The following is a 25,340-nucleotide window of genomic DNA, read 5'->3' on the forward strand; positions in this document are numbered from 1 at the left end:
AAGCCAGAGCATTACCAAACTTCCACTGTTAAGCCTTAATCCTATCTGCTGGCTGACCCTGCACTCTGACCCCAGCTCCCTAACTGGGATATGCAAAAAAAAAAAAAAAAAAAAAATACCCACTTTACTGTGCTGTAAGGAACATGTGACAAATAATTCAATATTGTTATTATTATTATTATAAGTGGGATTACTCTTAATTTATGAGAGCTGTTGCTCTCGAATGGCTGTTTACCCTCACTGTATTCATGACAATATTTCTTATGTTAAATATAGTTGTATACCATAGTGGTCTTGTGTATGTTCAAGACATTTAATGACACAGCTCAATGCAAAATGTGGTGTTTATTCAAAATTCATTTAACACTATAACGTGTAGCAAAAATCAATGTCACTTCTTAAACTGTCTCCGGTCGTGCCTCTTAATAATGTCAATAATATTGTTCTTGGTCACAACATCATCTGATCCTTGTCTGTGACCTTTTTTGGCTCTCCTTTGCTGTTCGATGAGATGCGGAGAGTTGAGGAGCTGCGGCGGGAGCTGGGAGCCAGTCGGCTTTACTCTCTCTACTATGTCCAGAAAAGAGCGCTTGTTGTTGTTATTCATGAAGGTGATAGCCGTCCCTCTGTGCCCGAGTCTTCCTGCTCTACCAATCTGTAAGTCCGGGTATGTATTTTTTTTTTAAAAAAAAGGACAAATCATTACATCAGGGTTTACAGGCACATCTGCTAAAGAAATTATAGTGATGGAGGAACAAAGCCTTTTAAAGCCATTATAAAGTGCACATTAGTCACACCTGGTGGTCAAAATTTAAAAACAGGAATGCAGACACCAGCGTTTGGTTGGAATATACTGTAGATTTTTTTCTATATGACTTAATTAAGGTTAAATACCATTCGACAATCCCTGTTAAACAACAAAGGCACTTAATTCATACAAACCTGATGAACATACTCATCCATGTTAGTTGGCATGTCGAAATTCACCACCAGTTTGACGTTGACCAGGTCCAGTCCTCTCCCCAGTACACCAGTACTAACCACCACTTCAAACTGGCCCTCGAGCAAGCCCTAAAGAAAACAATACACAAAGCTGTATTAATATAATGCATTATAATGCATTAGACAATATTATTTGCCTGGCCTTATGTGTAAAACGTTTATAGGTATGACATCATTTAAAAACGATTACCTTGAGGATCCTGTTGCGCTCCCGTTGTGTCTTGTCCGAGTGAATAGCGACTGCGTTTAAACCCATGACTGTGTGTATAGCCTCGCATAAAAGATCGGCTCCAAGTTTACAGTCTACAAACACCACCACAGGGGGCTGGTAGAGCTTACTGTCCTGTAGGGGTGAAGAGAATACGGTACTAAAACCAATATCATTTTATAATGCTTGGCAGACACACTTGTTTTTTGGAAACTCTGCCACAACACACTATGGTGAAAGCTTTCTCTCTCTCATTTATACACCATGATATTAGTCTATATTTTATTAGTTTAAAACTCCATCTCGGACATTTACTTTCAAAACAAATCTTAAAAGTTTTAGTAGGCATAAATGTAATGTTTAAACTCTAGATATGGACAACAATTTGGAAGAAAATCCAGTAAGTAGAGCTGCAGATCAAAGGTTCGATTACATTTAAAAGAACTGATGTTGTTTAACTGTATAACAATTACTGAGGTCCTGAAGCTGCAAAGCAGCCCCAGATCATCACGCTACCACCACCATGTTTGACTGTTTGGTATGATGTTCTTTTTTATAAAATGCTGTGTTGGTTTTAGGCCAGATCTAACAGAACACACACCTTCCAAAAACTTTGTCTCATAAGTCCACAAAATGTTTGAACACAAGTCTTGGGGATAATCAGGATGTTCAAATTACAAATGAATTTTAAATTTTTTTTTTTACTGCAAATACTTTTTCATATAAGGCCAGGCAGGTTTAAATGCCTTTTTTCTCATTCATAAACAAATGAAATTCCTCATTTTGTATTTACACATGTTAAACTTTGTGTCATACTAAAATTAGTTTGATGATCACAATAATTTAAGTGTGACAAATATGCGAAAAAATACTTTTTACAGCACTCAATTTTAATAGAGGTTATTAATAAATGATCAAAAACTACTTAAAGTATAATCTCAAGAAAAAAATCAAACAAAACACGTAAATACTTAAAGATGCACAAGGTTTTTTTTTCCTGCAAAACCTATGGTTTGTTTGTGAGGATTTTCACAATTTAAAACATTCATTATTTTTAAAAAAAGTGCGAATTGAAAACCATTAATTAAATAATAAACTGATTAAATGGCAGAGGGTTTAAAGACCAGAGATTTAAGCACAAGATATCAATAACACATGATACTGCATGCATGTACTGCTGGAACGGGAAGTTAATAAAGACACCATGTTCCTTCATCTGGGTCTCAAAGGGGCAGTAGAGGAAGTGGACTCCAGAAGCAGACTAAAACACGATGCTGTTCTACATAGACCTGACCTATTAAAATATACTGTATCAAGTATTATGCATCTCTTTTAAAAGAAACACTGACTCACTGATCAAGATTTACAGCAACGACAGTAGAAGTGGAGGAGACAAAATACCTGGAGACCCTCCAATCAAATGAAAACCAAACCAAACAATGAAAGAAGCAGTTCAGTCTGGCAGTAGGACAAGAACTGAAAAACTAAAGAGCAAGCTGCACGCCAAGAGTATGATCAAAACCATCAACACGTCCTCCCTGCCAGTGCGAAACGCTTATCAAACCCAGAACATTCCTTGCAAACCTTGCAGCGTGTCGTCCAAAAATCCAACAGTGGCTACGCTCAGTGGAAGTCAAAGACCAGCGTCCTGAAAAGTGTTAAATCGAAAATCTAACCTGGCGGAAAAAAAAACAGAAAACATACACGAGCTCTCAAGAAATAGTTTCTTACATTCAGAATCTCGAAAAGCTTCTTCTTCTTTGATGGCTCCTCCACCCAGACGACGATCTGTCGAACGTTAGCGCACGGCTGATTCTTCTGGCCGACCGTAACTCGTACCGGATCGCTGGTCAGACGAGACGTTAGCAGCTCTGTCCCTTTAGGTATCGTAGCAGACGTCAGTAAAGTCTGACGGTCATCAGGAACCTGCTCCAGAATCTCCAGCACTTGTTGCTGGAATCCCATTTTCAGCATGGTGTCGACCTGACAAGCGGAACGAAAGATACTTTTCTTTTTTGTTTTTTCAGATGGAAAAGAGCAGGAAGGAAAGAAGTAACAGAATAGGGGAATCATCACCTCGTCAACAACTACGACTTTTACGCTGGTGAGCTGGACAGCCTTCTGCTTCAGTATCTCGATGAGACGGCCTGGAGTGGCGATCACAATCTGCACACACGGGAAACATGCGATTTAATCACATTCTGATTATTGATTCCGAAATAAATAAGTGCTTATATGGATGCTGATCTGATTCAAGCACAGTAGGGTAATGAGATGAGATGAGATGAGATGCTGACCTCTTTTCAAGCCATTTCCACATGTTTAGAACCAAAGGTATGGCTTAGTATGCATAGTATAGCACTACCTTGATTTTCTGTTTGAGCCGGTGTAGCTGAGGAGGTAGGGGCATCCCTCCGACCAGCAGCGCCGTCCTCATGTTAGGAAGCCCCATAATCAACTCCTTGACCTGTCTCTCGATTTGGATCGCCAGCTCCCGGGTTGGAGTCAGAATCACACTCAGGGGGTCAGGTGAAGTACCTGCTTTGTTCTGGAAATCAAAGACAGGCATTCATTTAGACGTTTAATGCACATGAATTCAGTGTAATGATGGTGATCATTAATGAGATGCAACACACACTGACGATTCATTTAACATGAGTCCTGAGACGTTCATGTTGATTTTGTGTCATTCATTAACACTTTACTGAAATCCAAATAAAATCAAGATCAATTAATCAAAAGTGATTAATATTCACTACTTATCCAAGTAGCCTTTTCTGTCTTGGTTAATTACACCAAATCTTCCCCCCTCACCTGAATAAGCTTGTTATGTGGACAATAGAGACGGTGAGAGAGGGAGGTCATTTGTTCCCTAAAGGAAGTGTAAAGTGGCGTTAAGCTTCCTAAGGTTGGATGAAATTGGAGACAGATCATATCCGAGACCTCCAGCACTAGTGAGATAAGAGCTTTCTTTCCACTTTGGCTCCTTTCAGTCTTCGGCATCTTTACCAAGGTGTCAAGCCCTTTCCACAACAAAGGTGCAAGACATATTTGGGATCCCTAACCAACCTTTCTCAGAGTGAAGAAGCTACTTGAATGAGTAGTAAAACGTTTTAAAGCAATAAAAAAGGTGTCTAGTTGCCACGACTTTCAGACAATTGAGAATCTTGACAACTGACAATATGTTTAAGACTAAAACCTGTTGCATAACTTTTTTACCGCCTCCTGTTCTATGGAAAAGGTTTAGGACCACCATAAAAGTTTCAAATCAGTAGTTTGAGGAGAAACATGGAAGCGAATTGGCATCATAATAATTAGAATTATATCAGCTTAAAAAAAATAATTCTGAAATCTAATAACTGTTAAATCATTAGGGCCCTAGCACTATAGGGTGCGCAGGATCCTCTTGTTTTCCTAAAGATTTTTTTTTCCACACTTTTGGACTTTTTGAGAGCCTTATCATGCTCATTTTAATGATTGTGATATACTCCTCCTAGAGAATTTATACGATCTCCACCAAACAGGGCCTCTGTGATCTAAAGACATAAAGGATGCAAAATTGTACAGTAGAGGGATTTTCTGATATAGTATCTAAAACAGGTTAAATTTTATGCTGAAAATTGATTAATAACGTTCTGTGTGGCATTATATTCAGTGACATCACGTTCAGTGACATCACGTTCAGTGACATCACGTTCAGTGACATCACGTTCAGTGACATAGTGTGATCCTTTTTTTTCAGCATCTGCGGCCTATTCTACACACATCACAAATGTTAACTCTCTCACTCTCACACACACACACACACACACATCTCGCACACACGCCCAAATAACACACCGGTTGTTTGGTGTAGCACACCAGGGAGGCGATGGCACAGGGTGCTTGGGCCCGCTTATGGTTGCTCACAACTATATTTAATTTTGAAATGTTAATACTACTGAAATGGACTATTGAGAATTTCACCTGAACTTCAATGCACACAAATTCAAATATAATCCTTTTAAAAGTCACAAAATGTGTTTTTCAAAGGGTGATACAATTCTAATTATGATGCCAATGTGCTTCCATAAACAAAAGTCATTTTGTTATACAGAATTCTAACACTAAAGTCAGAATTCTGAGGGGAAACAATCCGTATTCTAAGGAAAAATTTCAGGTTTCTGGGGTAAAGACGGTGTTCTGAGATAAAAGTCAGAATTTTAGGATTAAAGTCAACATTCTGAGGGAAATCAGAATTATTAGTTTAAAGTCAGAATAGTAAGGTAAAAGTCAGTATTCTGGAATTGAAGTCAGAATTCTAAAAAAAAGTCACTCAGAATTCTAATATTATTGTTACAATTCTGGGATTAGTCAGTCAGAATTCTATGATTAAAGTCAGTATTCTCTGAAAAAATCAGTCAGAATTTTGAGATTAACATTAGATTAAAGTCAGAAGTGTAATATTAAAGTAAGAATTCTGAGAGTAAAGTCAGAATTGTAAAACGAATCTCAGAATTCTAGTAATAAATGTATTCTGAGATTAAAGTCGGAATTCTTAAAAAGAACTATTTAAAAAAGAAAATAAAAAAAATGTGTCCCTGATCCTCTCCTGTACCTTTCCTTTAAATAACTAACACTTCACTGCCAATCTCCAAAAGTCCCATACACGTATTACCTCTAAGCAACGAGCCACCAGCGGAAGCAGAAAGGCGACGGTCTTTCCCGACCCTGTGTCAGCCGTGGTGATCACATCTCTCCCAGCCAAACCTACAGGAACCATCTGCATTTGGACAGGAGTCGGGGCCTCGTAGCCAGCCTTCTTCAGGTTCATCATGAGCGCTTCTGGAAAGTGGCAGTGCTCGAATTCAATGATGGGCCTGGTGGCATCCTGACCTTCTGTAACAATCGCCAGCTCTTTCTTCACCCTGTCAACCTGCTCTTCGGTCAGATCTGATATGAAGGCATCCTCTCTGTAGGAGTAACCGAGTTCAGCACTGTCTGGAAGTGATGATGATGATGATGATGATGGAGGGATCTCTGATGACTCTTGGCTGATTTTGGAGAAGACTTTATCTTTAAGTCCCAGGCACATGCTGGCCAAGTGACTGGCCTTGCACTCCAGACTGCACACATCATTGTCAGTGCTGTCGCAGATGTACTCGCCATAACGACCACACATCACACACACAGGTTCTCCAGGGTTGGGCCATCTCTGGCTTTTCTTGAAGGATTTCACAGGTTCCTCTTGGTCCAGTGTCTCTCCAGACACCTCTGCTTCACTGATTTGCACTACCGTTGTGTCATCTTCGTGCTCTTCTGCTTCCACACTGTAAGGGTCAGAAACACCATCCAAGTTTCCTTTGCTTTTTTTCACTCCAGTGGTTTTCTCATCACTCTCACACACTCCTCTCTTAACCTTTACAGATCGAGGCATAAACATCGTTCTATCAGGCTCATAACAAAACAACCTCACGCAAGAATAAACTATTTATAAATATAATACATTACAAATATAACTACAGTTAATTGCTAGAGAAAAAGACACAAAAATGCACTTGTTTCAACGAGAAAACATAAAAAAATGACTCATTTTTGCCCGTTTACGCTGACGCGGTCGCGCAAATATGACGACATTTCCGCGCTTGGAATCCTGGGTATTGAAGTCCGTGTTTTGAAAAGACTTGCAATATTCTCATCTTATTGCTGAAATAGCAACATCTTATAATAAAAAATAAATAATAATAATAATAATAATGATGATAATAATATCTGACATCTTGTAAGTAATGTAAAAACAAACATTAATGAAATACTAATTTGTTTTTAGCAGCCACTAAACTTAAAATGACTAATAATTAAAAGAACTATTCCAGTGTACAAAATGATCTCTATTTAATTCTTTAAATGCATGTGCTGACTGTGCCCAATGTCTTTCTGCTGCGCTCAAAATTTTCAATTACTGTCTAATTGACTGCACAATTAGGGTTAAAATGTGTTTTATGCTCAGACTGAATTCATACTGTACTGCCATGTTTTTCTTTAAATAACACATTATGGATGTAAAATTGCAATGGGATTTTTGATATCAAACGGTTAAGCAATGGTGATACCTTAAACTTATGTTTAAAAGAAGCTAATAACTTCCTGGGTGACATCATTTCGAGTGACATCACATTGAGTGACATCACCATCATTAGAGGTCTTAACAGAAAATTCCCTCTATTCTAAAAATGTGTCATAATGGTATCGATAGTTCCCCTTTGAATGCATGTGCCATTTGTCTTTCTGGTGCGCCCAGGGGGCGATGACACAGGTGGTTGGGCCTGATCAAAATACAGGGTCAAAAAAAATGTATATACATTTTGGGAAAAGGAAAATAGTATCATGTGTATTATATAAATATAATATTATCAAAATATTGTTATAGTATTATTATATCAATATGTAACATAAATGTGCAATACATTTATTATTAAACTATTTATACTAGTTTGCCTGACTCTGTATACATACATTTTGTAACAAATAAAAAAACAAAACAAATACTGTATATATATATATATATATATATATATATATATATATATATTGTGTAAAAAAATACAATTACAATATTAAAAGAACAAAACTTAAACATACCAAATTCATGTGTAAAAAGATTTTATTGTATTATACATTTTACTATATACATATATATATATATATATATATATATATATATATATATATATATATATATATATATATATATATATATTCTTTAACTTCTTTATATTTCTCTTATTCTACTATTTTATTTAGATTTTTAGTATTCCTATTGCTGTGTATGATATAAATGTAAAATATTTTTTTAAGTTCTCTTATTTTTTTGTAATATTTTGGTCAACAGCAGTCATATAAGCATTTCACTTCATATCATACTGAATACTAAGATCTACAGTATAAGCAAACTTAAAATATAAAACATATGCAAATAAAAAATAACAAAAGACAAAGTAGTCCAAAAAATAAATATAATAGTAAAAAAATAATAAGAAAGAAAGAAAGAGATGAGAAGAGAGAATACAGTAGGGCCAGTGCTCCCAGTTTCTGCAGTACTAAAGCTCTCTGCCCTGTGTGGGTATGTTGGGCGGAGCGCGCATGCGCAGTCGGCGAGCCAGCCAGCACTAAAGCGTGGATGAATAGCAAGCGGAGGAAAAACGGGGACATGACTGTAAAGATGTAAAGATTTCCACTCCAGCGCGTCTCTTTGGAGGGTATTTCGACGACTAAAACGTTTCGGCGTCTCGGATCTGCTGTTCGTGAAGCTGTTTTTGTATTTCGGTGTTGCTTTAAGAGAGATCCGCTATAACAGAGAGACAGAGAGAGGGAGAGAGAGAGAGAGAGAGAGAGAAAGGGATCAGGATCAGGATGGGAAGGTTCGGGCTCTCCAACCCAGAGCTCCTGTGATCAGAGACATCCAGACTCTACTGAATTCCTCCGGAGGATGTCATCATCGTCATAATCATCATCATCATCATCATCATCCTCCTGCTCTGCCGTCATCTGTGACCCTCCTGGTGTGTTTGGACATGGGGGACCTGAGCCAATCCTGCCCCTGGAAACAGACCTTCATTGTCCCTACAATCAAATCTTTTGATCATTATGATTTTAACAAAGCTAAAATCCGAGCCAGCCTCACATGGCTGGTGGCCAAAGCCTTTGGCACAGGTAGGTGGCGTCCTTTCCTTTCCGTTACTCACACCTCTCCTTTCTGTTTGATCTTCCTTTGATCCTGCCTGATCAATCATTGCCTTAATACATTAGTGTCTAACCTGATTAGCCTTTATACACCCTCTGTCTCTGTATATATATCATTATATAATATTCTATGGATTATATATATATATATATGTATGTGTGTGTGTGTGTGTGTGTGCATGTTCTTCTCTATCTTGGTGGCTTTTTCCTCCAGGTACTCTGGTTTTCTCCCACAGTCCAAAGACATGCAGATAGGCGTGCTAATTGGCGTTCCCAAATTGCCCGTCGTGTGTGAATGTTAACCAGTGATTCTACCACAGTCGTAAAATGGTAATAAATGCAACGGTAATCGCTATTGGCCTCCACAGGGGTTCCTACTGTGGATGAATGGATGCAAAGTGCATTAACTCCTTTTTGTTTAGCACGGTGGGTTCGATTTCCATCTTGTGAATCTCCCCAAGCTTGGTGGGTTTCACAGACATGCAGATGAGGCGCATGTGTAAATGTTGACCAGAGGTCCCACCATGTTCGTAAAATTAGAAAGAAATACAATGGTGATCGCTATTGGTATCCACTGTTCCCATACCGAGGTTCCTAGATGGATGGATGGATGGATGGATTAACCTGGATCACGCATATTAATTGTAATATACATACACACATATTAATTGTAATATATTAACTACATTTTGTATAGCACAGGGCATTTGTTTTATCACTGTGGCCCCACAACTCCAGGGTCGCAGGTTCGATTCCCACCGCGGGTCTGTGTGCATGGAGTTTGCATTGCTCAACTAATTAGCTGACTAAGCTTACTTGTCTTTAGTGGGTTTTCTGCAGGTAGTCCAGTTTTCCTCCCACAGTCTAAAGGCATGGAGATTAGCCGTGCTAATTGGCGATTCCAAATGGCCTGTAATCACTATTGGTCTTCACGGTCCCCAGTTGGACCTGGATTTCTAGATGGTTGGATGAAAGAATGGATATATTAACCTGATTGACCTGTATACACACATATTAACTGTAATATATATCAACACCTTTTTGTTTAGCACAGCAGTGTAGTGGTTAGCACTATGGCCTCGCACCTCTAGAGTCAGGGTTCGATTCCCGCCTTGGGTCTGTGTGCGTATTTGGTGGGTTTCCTCCAGGTACTCTTGTTTCATCCAACAGCCCAAAGACATGCAGATTAGGTTGGTTGGGATTCCCAAATTGTCGTAGTGTGTGTGTGTGCCCTGCAATGGATTTGCACCCTGTCTAGTCCCTGACTCCTGGAATAGGCTCCAGGCCCCCTGCGACCACGTACTGTATGAATATGAATGAATGAATTAACCCCATTTTTTCTATTTTGAAAAAAAAATCTTTAAATAAGGCAAGAATTATTACAAACATAAATAATAATATAAAAAAGTGTATATTCTTGTTATTCTTCATCTTATTATTATTCGTACAGTAATATACAGTATATATACTGTATATATAATAGCAAGATTCTATTGACGGCCTTTAGATTTGTTTGCGGGGCACAATTTGGTTACAAATTCATGTGTGAAAATTCTGAACCGTGTTCCAGTATCCTTAAGTTGACACTTCTAATTATTATAATAATAATAATAATAATAATCATCATCATCATCATATTTTCCTTTGTCAAAACTATGGTTTTAACGAAGACAGCCTGTTTTTTTGCTGTTTTCTACACTGGTTTCATATACAGATTCATCTTCAGTGCGAGTAAATTTAATGAGTACACATTTTTGTCCTTGAACCCTAATATTCTGTCCTTATGAACATTCTGTTATACTGTATATGGTACACGTCTGGTAACCTTCATCTTCTCTAATCCTTCGGGATAGACTGGGTGTACTGTGGGCGTTTTGTTGGATTTTTTGCTTACGTAATTTAACAGAACGAGCTCTGAGTGTGCCACCAGTGTGTATCCATCTGCCTGATTTCACACTAACTCAACGTCACACTAAACCAACCGTAATAGCAGCAACAAAATCATTCTCTTCACGAGGATCCACAAAGGAGGAGCAGATACACAAGATAACTCTGATTATAAATAAATTAAATAAAGATTTCAGACCGAAGTCCACTGAAGTTTGCTATTAAGAAAGGTTTTGACTATTGGTTCAGGTTCTGCAACCCAGTCAAACATACTGAAACAGCTTTTTTGGGGTTTTTTGTGTATTTAGCACCAGGTACATAAGCTATAATATGTGTCTACGGGTTTTACTACTCATTTATTTGTGGTTGAGTCACATGAATCCATTTTCTGGGGTGGTGGTGCCTCAGTGTGTTACTGATCAGAAGGTCGGCGGTTTGAGTCCCAGCTTCACCAGGTTGCCGCTGTTGGGCCCTTAAGCAAGGCCCTTAATCCAGTCACTGTATAATTGATGACTCTATGCTCTGACCCCTGCCTACTAACAAGAAGCTGGGGTATGTAAAGAATAAATAATTTTACTGTGCAGTAATGTATATGTAGGCTAGTATCCATGTTTTTATAAATATTAAATAAATAAGTACAGCGATCAACAATCAATCAATTATGCATTACCTCCACCGTATGAGACATGCTATATGATACTTGTCTCAGTTTAAGTTTTATATAAACATTTGTAGCAGCACAATCGCAACAAGTTACTTGTGTGAGACAAACGGATGAAGCACACATAATAACACAAACATAATTAAAAAAATAAGACTGTCGAATACGGAAAATACTGCTCTTGTCTTCCTTTGATTTAAAAAAAAATGAGAATTTTCAATATTGAACAGCGTCTGAACTGTTGTGGTGTGCAAGTTAATAGATTCCGAGCTATGGGGAAATATTATGCAAAACAAACATGATTGGTTAATGCATTTATAATTAGTTCAGTTCTTAATCCCAGCGAATCAATTCATGATTAATTATTAATATCCTTTGTAATTATCAATCTTGTTTAAACCTTAAGCTCAAACAGGATCAAGGATGCTATAATTAAAAAAAAAATAGTGTTGTTCCTTTACTTACTCTTTCCCTGTCCGCTTTGATCCTCATCATGTCCTGCTCGTCTTTAAAGTGTCTCATATTTTGTAACTTAGTTGTGGCTTAGATTTTAAATCGGGAAAAAGTATATTAGATTTTATTCATTACATTTATTTTTTATTTTTTTTATAGATCACCTGTCTTTGCATGTTTTGCTTTGCCTCGCTCATGCAGGGAATTATCACTGTTTTCATTCTCTACCCACAAATAGCATCCCGTCACACTGTAGGCGCTGATGACCTCATTCTTCACTCATTATTCCCAGAGGACAAAATTGCAGCTTTCAGATCCACTGATACTTTTAAAGCTTGATGTACGATGATGATTTCAGGTGACTCTAATTAGCGCTCGTCCAGATTGAGAAAGAATTCTGAAGGTGTTGAGCTTCTTGTGAATCGACCTGACTGGAAAACCTGTGTAGATGTTCTCTTTCTTTTGTTCTCAAAAGCCTCCTACCTGATTTTTTTTGTTCTAATGAATCGTGGAAATTTCCATGGCTTGCACAAAGAGAAGACTTTTATAGTTCCACAATAGGGGATTTTAAAAAGTAGAGTCTTTTGTACATTGATGCCAATATTATGTGTAATGGTAGCAGAATAAAATAAGGAAATTGCATTAATTACATTAATGAATCGAACTTAATTATTCATTTTTGGGAGTTGAAATATGATGCAACTATACACATCTCTGCAGTTAATTAAAAACACATAATATAATATGCAATAAACAAAAAGAATACATTTAAATGCACAGTTGTAAAATACTGTAATGGACATCATGAATATCCGCTTATAACTGACGTTATTCCTTTAATTCCTATAGCAGTATTGACTTAGCATTTTGAAATCTTTCCTCTGCTTATCTTTTCCTTTGCTCTCCCCCCAGACAGCATCCCGGACAAACTGAAGGATCCGTTTTACACAGATCAATACGATCAGGAGCACATGAAACCGCCGGTGGTCGACCTGCTGCTATCGGCCGAGCTGTACTGCCGCGCGGGGAGTCTGATCCTCAAAAGCGATGCAGCCAAACCACTGCTGGGCCACGAAGCTGTCATCCAGGCCCTGGCTCAAAAAGGCTTATACGTGACCGTCCATGAGAGACTGGTCACCGAGAGAGACTTGTCCATGAGACCGATCCAGATGGTGAGACATGAATTCTTTTTCACAACATACTGTTTGTGTGCTTTTCTGGTGAGTAACGTTAAGACGGAGATGCTAAAACATGAGGTCATATAAGGTTTTGTAAAGAGACTGCCCTTTACCAATCAAGAGACACTCACTCACTCACCGTCATTACCGCTTTATCCTGTATTCAGGGTCGCGGGGAACCTGGAGCCTATCCCAGGAGACTTAGGGCACGAGGCAGACATACATACACACACTCACACACTACAGGGAATTTGTGAACGCCAATTAGCCTAACCTGTATATCTTTGGACTGTGGGAGGAAACCGGAGAACCCGGAGAAAACCCACCAAGCATGGGCAGAAGATGTAAACTCCATGCACACAGAGACGGGAATCGAACCCGGACCCTGGAGGTGCAAGGCGACAGTGCTAACCCAATCAAGAGACAGGGCCTAATAATAATATCATAGTCTAATTATAACTACCTGTTTATTGACTTTGAAGTTTTGGACTACAGTTTGACACATTTCCTAAAGCTAACACACATCATTTGTTAGTTTTGTACTGTATGATACCAAATCAGGAAAACAAACGTGTTTAAAATGAGCTGTGCAATTTATACAATCTTTTTTCTTTTTTTTTTTTTTATTAAAAATTTACTCGCGTTTTGAAAGTAATTTAACTAAACTTAGAAAAGTTAGCTAAAAGGACAGATTCCTTTAAAATATACCACAATTTGTGCAGAAAACAAAAACTACTTGCGTCTTCTGAAATTCCCGCCTTTTGTGAGAGTGTCGCTTCTTCTTCTTTTCGACTTTATGGGCGATTGGTGCAATACCGCCACCTACTGGACTGGAGTGTGGAGAAGAGTACTTGCAGGAAGATGATTATTGCTTTATATAAGACATGAGATTTAAAAGACCAACAACACAAGTTACAACTGAAGGGAATCATCAGAGGGCAATATTATTAAAACAATATTATTATGATACCCAGGTGCCGATTTGATTTGCAATTTTATATATTTTCCCAGAAAGAAAATTATCACAAAAAGAAAAACTTGTATGAATATTTAAATAATAAATGTATTGCTATAGGTTATATGTTTATATATGATAATATGATGATAATAAAATGAGAATATTATTAGTATTATATTAATATAAATTGCATCATACTATTTTTTCTTTAGTCATAACATAACTGATGGCGTATTGTAAACGTACCCAGGTTTTTTAAACGTCATATATTAGATGGTATTATTGCCTCTTATAGATAATAGTACTGTATAAAGATGTTTTTGTAGTTACGAATCCTGTTCTTTCCTCTTGCACAGCAGCTAACGGTCTGGAAAACACATGCGTCTTCCAAGTTACAGGAAGTGCTGCGACTTTCCAAGCCTCCCTCCTTCCTCAGTACGATCTATACAGGCAGATGACATTCGTCACACCCAGTTTCTGCGTTTCTGTTCAGCCACTCAGGAAACTCTCTACCACATGTACTTGTATGTTAGACAAACTCCAAGATTAATGTTTCAAGCAAATTCCAGATCGTCTGGTCGCTGAAACAGGTAGCTGCTCTTCCTATTGTCTTATTTTCGTCTCGTTGCAATGCAGAGTGTCCTCTAGCCTTTTGAAGAAGCAGGAGGGGATAATTTTAGTTTAGGGTTCCTTAGGGACTCAGCATGCCCTCATTATAGGAAATGACATCGTCAGGCTGGTGAAGAGTATGCACAACATGGGGCTTTAGAGTAGACTGCTTTACACTAGACTGCTTTACACTAGACTGCTTTAGAGTAGACTGACTCATTGACTTAAAGTAGCCTGATATCAATGTTAGTTTTATGTTTATATTTATTCATATAATATAAAATATTATATTATGACAACTTATGGCACAATATCCGTTTCGTGCAGATATCATGAGTATGCTTTAAAACAAACTTGTTAATCTGGGCTCTGTTATAATTTAGTGACTTGAAGGAGAAGCCAGTGATTCTGTCATTTTTGTGATTTTTTGTCAAATTCTGGTGAAAATCCGTCGTTTATACGCTGCTCTGACTCATTCGTTCCCAGACTATATATCCTATTCTTCCTAATTAAAAATGATCTCATTAGTGTTTTTTTTTTTTTCTGGTGAAAGATGATGTCATACATGTTTGTGGTATCTGTGGTTTTAGTCCACTACACACTGGCCATCAGCATGAAAAAATTTTTTAAAGTACAAATGCGCCCCTTTTGCGATGTGCAAATTACTGACTTTAAAAGCTACGGATAAATATTATGCAAAACATTGTTGGTTAATGCATTTTTTAATGATGATCAATGGTTAATCATTAACATTAGTTGTTGTGGTAAAAACACACTACACTTAACTATTAGCCATCCATGAGCAAGACATAACAGCAATTTCAAGAACATGTTTTATCACGACTAGTTTTTACGACAATTTTGAAATTGACAATACATGAGAAATATCTATTTATCTTATACTCATATCTAAGCACTTGGAAAGGTTTATAGTCAAAATGTATTCAATTTGTGGTTGCAAAAGATTGAAAGGCCAACTTAACCATTCGGTAGATGTCCATAACTCCTAACCTTATGCGCGATTCTTAAAAAAAAAAAACTAAACAATCAACATATTTTGTAGACAATCAAATAAAATTCTGTTGAATGTCATAAAATTTGTAACAGTAACATTAAAAAACTCATTTATTGTGTCCCTGTTATAAAGAGTTGAAAGAGCACAATCATTATGTCTAATGTGTGATAAAAGTACTACAGGTTCTACTCCCAAGGCAGGTCTGTTTTTCCCTTGAAAGGCCAACTCAACCATCTGGCAGACGTCCATAATCTAATGATTGATTATGGAAAAATAAATCAGCGTTATTCTGTAGTACTAATAAACATAAAATGTATATTTTTGCCAAACTCATTTATCATGTCCCTGTTATAAAGGGGTAAAAGAAGACAAGCATTATGGCTGATGTGCGAAGAAACTATCACAGGTTATATATTCCCCAGGCAGGTCTAGTTTTACCTTGAAAGGCCATCTCAACCATTTGGTAGATGCCCATATCTCCTAATTTAGAGGGTGATTATAAATAAACTAAATCGATGAATGTCTGTCAAATGTAGTCCAATTAGTACTAATTAGCATGAAATATATATGTTTTTGCACAACTTGTTTTTTACTGACCACAGCACGTTTTGCAAGTTTACGACAATGACAATTGTTAAAAGCAAATAAAATTGAATTAAATTGAGTTGAATTGAAAAATCAATCTATTGCCTTCAAAACCAATGACTCTAAATCCATGATTCCTGCCTATAGGTTAGCTCTGACTTTGAATTACAGTAAAATGGTAAATAAATCATGTAGAAATTAATAGCAGATTTTCAGACACACCAACAGAGCCTGTTTGCTCTATGTAAAGGCGATGCAAATATCTTTCGATTGATTTTTATAGAAAAATGATAATAAGCACAGCTTGCAATATTTGTGCCATGGGTTTTCAGACGCAGGTGCAGACGCTGGTGGGTATCGCAGTCAGACTGATTCATAGTACCCATGAGATGCGCTGACTGTTTATAACAGCATCCTTATTAATAATAGATGATAGCAATGGAGAGGAAAGAGGACAAGCTGGTCCACACAAAGTGCACAGGAATCAGACTGGCTATAGTATGCGATATCTACATAGCATCTTTCCTATCAGTAGCACCTTCCCTCGCTCCCTGACATCACCATGGAGACCGTACTCTCAAGTGTACTCAGAGCAGTCATATTTACACTGCGGTGAATTCTTCTTCTTATTATTATTATTATTATGATGATTATTCACGCTACATTACTATGCTGTAAGCATTAGCAGGTTACATGGTTACATTACATTTCCTTTAGAGCAGATTTCACTCAGTCAGTCCATTTCTCCCAAGTCTTCCAACATGTGTTAATTTTAGCACACACGAGACAAAACTCGCTGCATTATTCAGAAATCATTTCAGCATTCCGACTGACCTATTTTCTCCGAGAGACACATTCATCCTGGCATCTGTGCCGAAGCCGCAAAGGAAGACGTATCAAATATAGTGATGTCCTTATTGGAGAAACGGCCCTGTGCGCTAATTTAGGCTATTATGCACGAACGTTATGTAACAGATCCTAAACTGGATTAGCTTTTTGTAATACAGTATCAGATGCCAGCTTTTAAAACGATTGTCCAAATCAATATCACAGCTAGACTTTGGATTCGGTTCCACTCAGTATTTACGCGTTACAATTCTCAGTTCGATTCGGTAGCACTGATGTTTACTGTTAGATTTGTCTCTTTCTATCATAAGTGTTTAAAACTACTTAAAGTATCCACCAAACTTTGAAATGTTGTGTTGTTGATTGTTTAAATGTCACATTTCGTGCAAAGCGATATTTTTTTCCCTTGTCAATCTTTTGTGCTACACTCCAGTCCAGTAGGGGGCAGTATTGCACAAAACAGTCATACGCTTAAAAAGAAGAAAAGCGACACTCCTGCAAAATGCGAGTATTTGCGGTAGACAGAATCAGTTTGTATTTTCCACAAAGGCTGTGGTAAATTTTAAAGGAATTTGTCAATTTTAGACGATTTAATGTTGAACAAGTTTATTGTAATAATAATAACAATAATAATAAGTAATTTGGTCTTAAATAGAAAACTTACCTCAGACAAATTGCACAGCTCTATTTACCTCGTCCGCGGGAGCTATGGCCCATTTTAAGTCACCCATTTTATTATTTTTTTTAAAAAATGCTGTAATTTGATTAGAAAATTTTCCATTTAATTTCTATACGTTACGCGATCACACTTAGCTTTCTGTGAGCCACCTAGAGGTCAAAATTATGAACTGCAACAAGCATTTGGAGGTTTTTTGGCCTTCAACGATAATCTTGTTTTATAGCAAATAATCTGAAGGAAGGATTAAAGTTTAATTTATTATTTGAGTCACAAATGTGTGGACAAAAGATGGACAAATCTGTTTCTGTTATAAGATATATCGCGAGAAGGAAAGAGGCATTATGGAGTAAATTACATTTTCCTACACAAAGACAAAGGGGGGAAAAAGTACTTTCTTTTTTTGATTTTCCGAATGTACGCTGGACGGCTGCACGTTCCCGTCAATCAGATATTCTTAATTTGTCCTCCTGATGAAGGAAATTTATTTTAATCACACATTGACATTCAGTCGTGTCCTCATAGCCGAAGGAACAAAAGAGCTCTAGTAGTGGTTGTACCTAAACCTTGGATTGCAGGAATTAAATTAGGGCTGGTCAGTCACATAAATAAATAATAGTAATAAAAAAAAGAATTGTCTGGTTCTCCCCTCAGGGCCCGGCATCTCGCTGGCAGAGCCGCGGCTTCTTAAAGGGCCAGCGCGCTCAGGAAACCCATATTTTATATCGACACACCGAACAAGGTGGCTGAGACGTTGCCATGGCAACGCACAGGAGGCAGGCGACTGGTGTGTGTGTGTGTGTGGAATTATTGCTCTGCCTGAGGCAAATATCTGAAATGCTGAGTGCAGTGTCAGCCCCCTTCCTATCACACTCGCTCAACTTAAAGAAAAAATACAATGGGACGTAATTTTCTGTTCTTATAGCAGTGTCAGCACTCAGCATTACTCACAAGGGCTTTGCTAACTCAGCTAGGGCTGCTCCGCTATGGAGTCAGTTCTAGAATTATTGGCACCCATCATAAAAAAGGAATTACATACGTACAATATGTGATGGATTGAACCTACAAACGGTGCGACTATTCTTCATCCGGATCCAATATGTTTCTTCTTTATTACGTTATTATTATTAGTAGTAGTAGTACTAATAGTAGTGCTAGTAATATTATCACTTGTAGTAGTAGTATCGTTATTATTGGCACCCCTAAAGTCAAATTGTGGCTGTCTTGAAGGTAATAAGATTTTTCTGTAATAATTAGACCGTTTACATCTGTGCTTGTCTGTCTTCGTTTGTTTTTTCTTTGTGGTTTCTGGACTTTGCTAAGGCTTTGTTGTTTTTAGATACCATAGATTTTTTATTTTATTTCATATTTCATTTAATCTTCACGCATGGTGGACAGCTAGCTATTCAATAGACATTTTCTTGCAAATGCACAGGTTGCAATTGTCTAACTGCGTATCAGGTACTACTGTTGCATCACTTCGTATGTTTCTAACCAACCAAGATGCATTTCCACCAACGTGGCCAACAGACAGACAGAAAAATTCCCATTTATTGGACCATGTGTCACATTGTTGTGCGGATCGGGTGGTCCGCTATTGTGCCCCCTCGATGGGAGCAGCCGAAAGACCCACAACATTTGTCCACTAAATTGGACATCATGCATCCCCACCTCCATCATCACCATCATACCATTGTTGCAAATTTGTAATTAGTTTCCAGCAGTTTTCTATTATTTTTTAGTTGTAAATCAGTGCATTTGTCTTATCATTACATAAACGGCAGGGTAGCTACTGTACAAACATTTTATTTTTGTTTTGTGCAAATGACCCCTATCATATGAAAGTGTATCCAAAGGTTCATCATACATCTAGTGCATGCGGATCTGATAGGTTTAACAGTGCACGACGCGAGCTTGTAGGCATGCCAAACCCTGGCCATGACATCAAAGGAAATTCAGATCCTGCTAGGAATAAAAATGGTCAAGCATTCCTCACATACCCAAGATCAAGAATTTACTCGTCCCTATGAAGAAGGTCTCTTCTTGGTTTGGTTTTAAATGCTTCGCCAAACAGGGAGCCAGAAAATGCTGATGATCTCTACAAAATCAGATCGGAGTTAAATACACTTGAGAAAATCTTCAATTCAGCAGGAGACCCTAAAAAAAATCAATTGATGCTGCATGCACATGAAAGACCAAGTACATCTGTTTACAGTGTAGCTTGGCTTTGTGCCTTGGGTGCATTACCAAACTCCTCAAAGTATGTACAGTACACTTGACTTTTGAATTTCCCGTTTTTTATTTCTTCAGTTTTATATGAAATAGAGGTTTTGGAGTCTTTTGTTGATGAAAACTGTTCAAGCTACACACATCACATTGTTGGTTATTCAGTAAGACATAAGAGTAAAGAAATGTTACAATATGTTTAAATGTATGTTAAACAATGTTAAAACTTAAAATATAGTCATAATTTTCACATAATGCATAGTTCTACTGATTAGTCTACGAATGCACTTTCCTTTAGGTTGAATTCTCGAGCGCATTCAGTCCACCAGAGTTGGACGTGTGAATAACTTCCTAAAAAATGCATGTTGTAAAAAGTTCAAATATATTTTTGCATGCCTCAAAAAGATTAAAAACACATAGGGAAAAAAATCATAATTCATACATGAGAGGGTTCATTTAATATTGTTTTGACACATATAAAGCCTTGTTTCAGAGTTTGCATGTTCTCCCCGTGCTTGATGCGTTCCCTCCAGGTGCTCCGGTTTTCTCCCACAGGCCAAAAACATGCAGATTAGGCTTAATCGGCGTTCCCAAATTACCCCTAGTGTGTGTGTGCTTGTGCTCTGCAGCATATAGGCACCCCATCCAGGGTGTACCCCTCCCCGTGCCCCTGAGCCCCCTGCCATAGGCTCCAGGCTTCCCGCAACCGTTAACGAAAATAAGAGAGTGCGAGTGAGTGAGTATTAATCGTTGTTTGTAGAAAAAGCCATAAACAGCTGAGTTTATTTACCGCCGGATCAGCATGCTATTCTCAATATTGTCCTCATCATGCTTGTACTTCTGTCAGCGTAGCATTGCCTGTAAATTACTTCTCGCAGCACTGTGTGCTAAACGCGACTTATCTCATTTCACTTAGCTTCATTTAGCTTCTGTGTCTGCCAGTCCCCACTGCGCTCCTGAGTAAACAGACAGATTTTTAATTTGTGGTGGATGTAGTGGTGGTGGTGGGGATGGAGGGGGAGGCGGCTTTATATATATTGCACCCATGAGTAATGACGCATGTGGCGAGAGGTAATAATAAGTGGTAAAGTGCCTCATAGTTGGAAAGGATCAATCAAATTCAGCATGATAGGGATGCTAGTAGAAACCAGAGAGAGAGAGACAGATCTCCTACGGGACTCATGGGAACCTGGAGTGGAAGGTTTTAATCACGTATATACAGTATACGCTCACTGTCCACTTCATTAGGTACTCCTGTTTAACTGTTTGTTATGGGAAACATGTAATCAGCCATGCACATGACAGCAACACAATGCATTTAGGCATGTAGACATGAATGGGGAGGAAAGTTGATTTAAGTGACCTTGACGGTGGCATATTATTATTATCTCTAGGGTTTGCAGAGGAAGATTATTTAGGTGAATTTATAATAAACACTCTATTATTTCATTAAAATATACCATAGCTGTTGCAGAAAATAGCTTCTTCTTCTTTTTGAATCAATGGGCAGTGAGTGCAATATCGCCCCCTACTGGACTGGAGTGTGGAGTTGACAATTGGCAGGGCAAAAAAAACATATTATCGTCTTGTCTCATGATTTAATTATTACGTTACAGTTAGATGAGCTTTAACATGCATAGTATGTTACTGATGAGTTCTGTGTTTGGGAACATTCACAAGCCAATGATTAATCTTATCTTAGCAGATGTGTATTGGATTAGTGCCGTAGATCTTTGAGATAATCGTCTATATAATCCAGGAAACTGGACATTGTAAGAAATTCTTTACCACCAACACCTTAACACAGTCATTTAGAGTTTTTTTTGTTTTTGTTTTACCATGCCATGTTTAAAATCTGCCATACCATGCCCAATGTGTTTGAGGCCTCGAGCTTTATTTGGCATATAAAAAAGCAGCTGGAGTACCATCTAAGAGTAGATATTTCTCTTCTTTCCATCCTGTTGGATAGAGCAACGACAGCAGTAGGATTGTAAATTCCAATAATACATAACTTGAGTAAAGAGTCGCGTACAACTTGTCGTTTCTGTTTCCAACCTGATTTACGCTCGTTGATTTCCTCACGCAGGGTGCCCACCTGGCGCTGATTGACACTTTGATGATGGTGTATACGGTGGAGACTGTGAGTATGGACAAGGTGGTGGCCTGCATGCAGCAGTACTCTACAGACGGCACCGACGCGGACATACCCTATGACACGGAGGATGGAGTGATTAGCTGGATGAATAAGGTATCTGATTACGCAAGTCTTTCTTACTTCTCTGCTTAACAAAACCTGACTGGTTTGTTAGAAAGAATAAAATGACATACATTGTTTCTTGTTTTTTTGGTCTTCTTATTCCCTGGAAGTTCTTATAGAAAGTGTTTGCTTGGCCGTATCTGCTAAATAGCATTAGCCATCAGAGTCGCAATGAGGGCAGGGGTTAGAATGTTTATATTCACGCTGTGCTAGCAGCCCACACACGTGTCCCAACATTAAATCCAACATTACCCGCCTGTACCCGACATATTTACCAAGACTTTTGACACGTGTCTTTGTACCGAGCGTAATCCTGCAAACATATTTCAAAAGGCGTCAGGGCTACATTTGGCCCATAAGTGTTTAAAATACATGAATATTTAATAAGTGGAAAATGTTCCACAATAGATAATGACACAGGTGTTCACACTGTGTGATACAGTGTCATGAAAAAGTATTTGCCCCCTTCCTGAATATAAAAACAAATTCATTTTAATATCGAACAAAGATAAAACATGTAAATACAAAATGCAGTTTTTAAATGATGATTTCATTTATTAAAGGAAAAAAAGGGGCCCCAAACCTGCCTGGCCCTATGAAAAAAAGATAATTCATCCCTAAACCTAATAATTAGTTTTGCCAGGTCATCTCAATCGGATTTAAGTTCGAACTTGCCACTCAAAAACCATAGTTTTGTTTTTGTATTTTTTGAGCCATTAGTAGGATCAGTGTCCTGCTGCATGAGCCACGTGTGCTTGAGCTTGAAGTCACAAACTGATGGCCAGACATTCTCCTTTAGGATTTTCTGGTAGAGCAATTGCAGGATTCATGGTTCCATCAATTGTGGCAGGTCATCTAGGTCCTAAAGCTGCAAAGTAGCCACAGACCATCACACTACCATCCTGGTGGCCCCAGACCATCACACTACCATCCTGGTGGCCTCAGACCATCACACTACCATCTTGGTGCCCCCAGACCATCACACTACCATCCTGGTTCCCTCAGACCATCACACTACCATCCTGGTGGACACTCTCACTGTGCTTTGCTGGTTTCCCAAAGTCTTGGAAAGAAATGTCATGGTAATCCTTTCCAGTTTGGAATGCTTCAGTTTGTCAGACAAGGGGATTTCTTGTTTCAACATGCCTGGCAGTAATCAGGCCTGGGTGTGGCCAGTGAAATTTAACTTAGCTTTCCAAAATCACTGTTCAATCAGCAAGGAGGCAGTTACTTTTTAACAGGGTAGGTAGGTTTGGTCAGCTTTTTTCCCTTCATCATTTAAAAACTATTTATTCTGGTTATCTTTGATGATGTAAATAATTTAAGTGTGACAAATATGCAAAAAAAAAATCAGAAAGGGGCAAAAACTTTTTCACTGCGCTGGACCTTATGTAGAACAGTTTCAAGCTGAGGAAAAACATTTCTAACATAATTCTTAGACTAAATCTCATAACATCTGTAAACAAAATGAGCAGTAGCAGATATACTGTAAATAAATTATATAAGTTCATTCTAATGGCATCAGGATTAATTGTAGTATCAATAAACACTAACTGTGATAAAAGAGAAAAATGTTTTGGACTTGTCTTTGGGAAACTAAATCGTAGCATTGGCCAGTGCCAAAAAACAACAAAAAAAAAACAGGATTTTGAAGTTGATTCAAAAAAAAAAACAGGATTTTGAAGTTAATTTTGAACTTAAAAGTGCAATGAGTAATAACCCTATAATTTATAACACAGTAGGATTTTAAGATACAGTACACAAATAAAATTACAATAAAAATCTGCGAGCAAACCATTAGACTTTTTATATTTATCATATATCATAAATCAGAACTATCATGATCATCTATGGAGCATAACGATGACATCTACATAGCCATGATATCTTATTGTGGTGTAATTTTCCAAAAGGTGAACGAATACCTGAAAGAGATCATCATTCAGGAGCAAAGCAGGAGAGAGGCGCAGAGGGCGGAGCCCCTCGAGATCCCCAAGGTAAGTTACCCAGCTTCATGTTTAATCTGGGTTTGGAAATGATTTTAATTATTTTGGCAGCGTTCCTGTGCTTTTTTATTTCGTAATGCGAACACTAGAACCGATCAGGAGTTTTATATCAGAACTGAAGAAAAGTTCTTAACCATAACGCCCGGTAAGACATCGTAACTAATGAATCCTAAAAAAAGTAACCTGGACGTGGTTGCAGCCTCGACTGGTTCGGAGTCGTGGTCTTCAAATATCTGCTGAATGTTTATGTTAAATGGAATACGATTCAATCCTCCGAGACATTTATATGCTCATGTGTAAACCGTTTCTGATGTAACCTGTCACTCTGCCCTGCCTCTAACCACACACACGTCATGTTGCTGTATAAGGGATTTTTTCTGGCTTCGCTCAGTCGTAGACTCGTGTTTGAGCTGCTGTGTGGAATCTCTCAGTTTGATGTTATGATCTCGACATATCTTCTGCATTTTTAGAACGCCATACACTCCCATACTGCGTCCTCAGTTCACTCAGCTTCACTCAGCCTCACACGTCATGTCAGGTCCAGTTTAGGCAAAGAACCGACAAAAAGAGCAAGAGAAGGCAAACTTCATGAGTTTATTGGCATGAATTAATGTAAATAAGCTGCTTTTTGCTGAGAGATGAGGTTTCATAAATAGGAAAATACATGAACATGAGCAAGTCACAAGTACAGTGAAACCTCGGATTGGGAGTAACGCGGTTTGCGAGTGTTCTGCAAGACGAGCAAAGATTTTTGTGCTGCGAATTGTGGTTGAATCGTCTCCCCTGCTGGGTCTTAGTGCGCGTCTCTCACTGGTATTAACAACATCTGTGCATGCGTGTGCACTGTTTACTATAGTACTGTGACCACGTGTGTGTGTGTAGAGCATATTTTATTTTGTGCTTGTAAGCACGTGTGTACAGCGCACGTGTAGTGTTTCTTATAACACACGTGTGTGCATGCGTAATTTGACACCGTGCTAGTTCACACTTTACACACACACCACACACACACACACACTGCGCGCATAAACAGAAACACTTATCTGTTGGG

The 25,340-nt window shown here is 38.1% G+C and overlaps 2 protein-coding genes across 5 annotated transcripts in view; one reads left to right on the forward strand and one right to left on the reverse strand.

Moving 5' to 3' along the window:
- Positions 1 to 326: 326 nt before the first annotated feature.
- ddx59 (DEAD (Asp-Glu-Ala-Asp) box polypeptide 59) lies at positions 327 to 6,788 on the reverse strand. Its single transcript, XM_053513125.1, has 7 exons — positions 5,868 to 6,788; positions 3,576 to 3,758; positions 3,287 to 3,376; positions 2,942 to 3,193; positions 1,193 to 1,345; positions 943 to 1,071; positions 327 to 655 (listed from the first exon to the last, which is right to left on the reverse strand). The coding sequence occupies exons 1-7, from the start codon at positions 6,630 to 6,632 to the stop codon at positions 392 to 394; spliced, it is 1,836 nt and encodes a 611-aa protein (XP_053369100.1). The 5' UTR covers positions 6,633 to 6,788; the 3' UTR covers positions 327 to 391.
- A 1,571-nt stretch (positions 6,789 to 8,359) lies between these two features.
- The window catches only part of camsap2a (calmodulin regulated spectrin-associated protein family, member 2a), a 33,258-nt gene continuing 16,277 nt past the window's right edge, over positions 8,360 to 25,340 (forward strand). For all 4 annotated transcript variants that reach the window (XM_053513120.1, XM_053513121.1, XM_053513122.1 and 1 more), the window contains exons 1-4: positions 8,360 to 8,902; positions 12,846 to 13,105; positions 22,113 to 22,274; positions 24,197 to 24,280. In XM_053513120.1, the coding sequence (XP_053369095.1) occupies positions 8,764 to 8,902; positions 12,846 to 13,105; positions 22,113 to 22,274; positions 24,197 to 24,280 (645 nt within the window). In that variant the 5' untranslated portion in view covers positions 8,360 to 8,763. The remainder of the gene's footprint in view (positions 8,903 to 12,845; positions 13,106 to 22,112; positions 22,275 to 24,196; positions 24,281 to 25,340) is intronic.

This window comes from Clarias gariepinus, chromosome 15 (genome assembly GCF_024256425.1).
Source record: "Clarias gariepinus isolate MV-2021 ecotype Netherlands chromosome 15, CGAR_prim_01v2, whole genome shotgun sequence".
In the NCBI taxonomy this organism is placed as follows: domain Eukaryota; kingdom Metazoa; phylum Chordata; class Actinopteri; order Siluriformes; family Clariidae; genus Clarias; species Clarias gariepinus.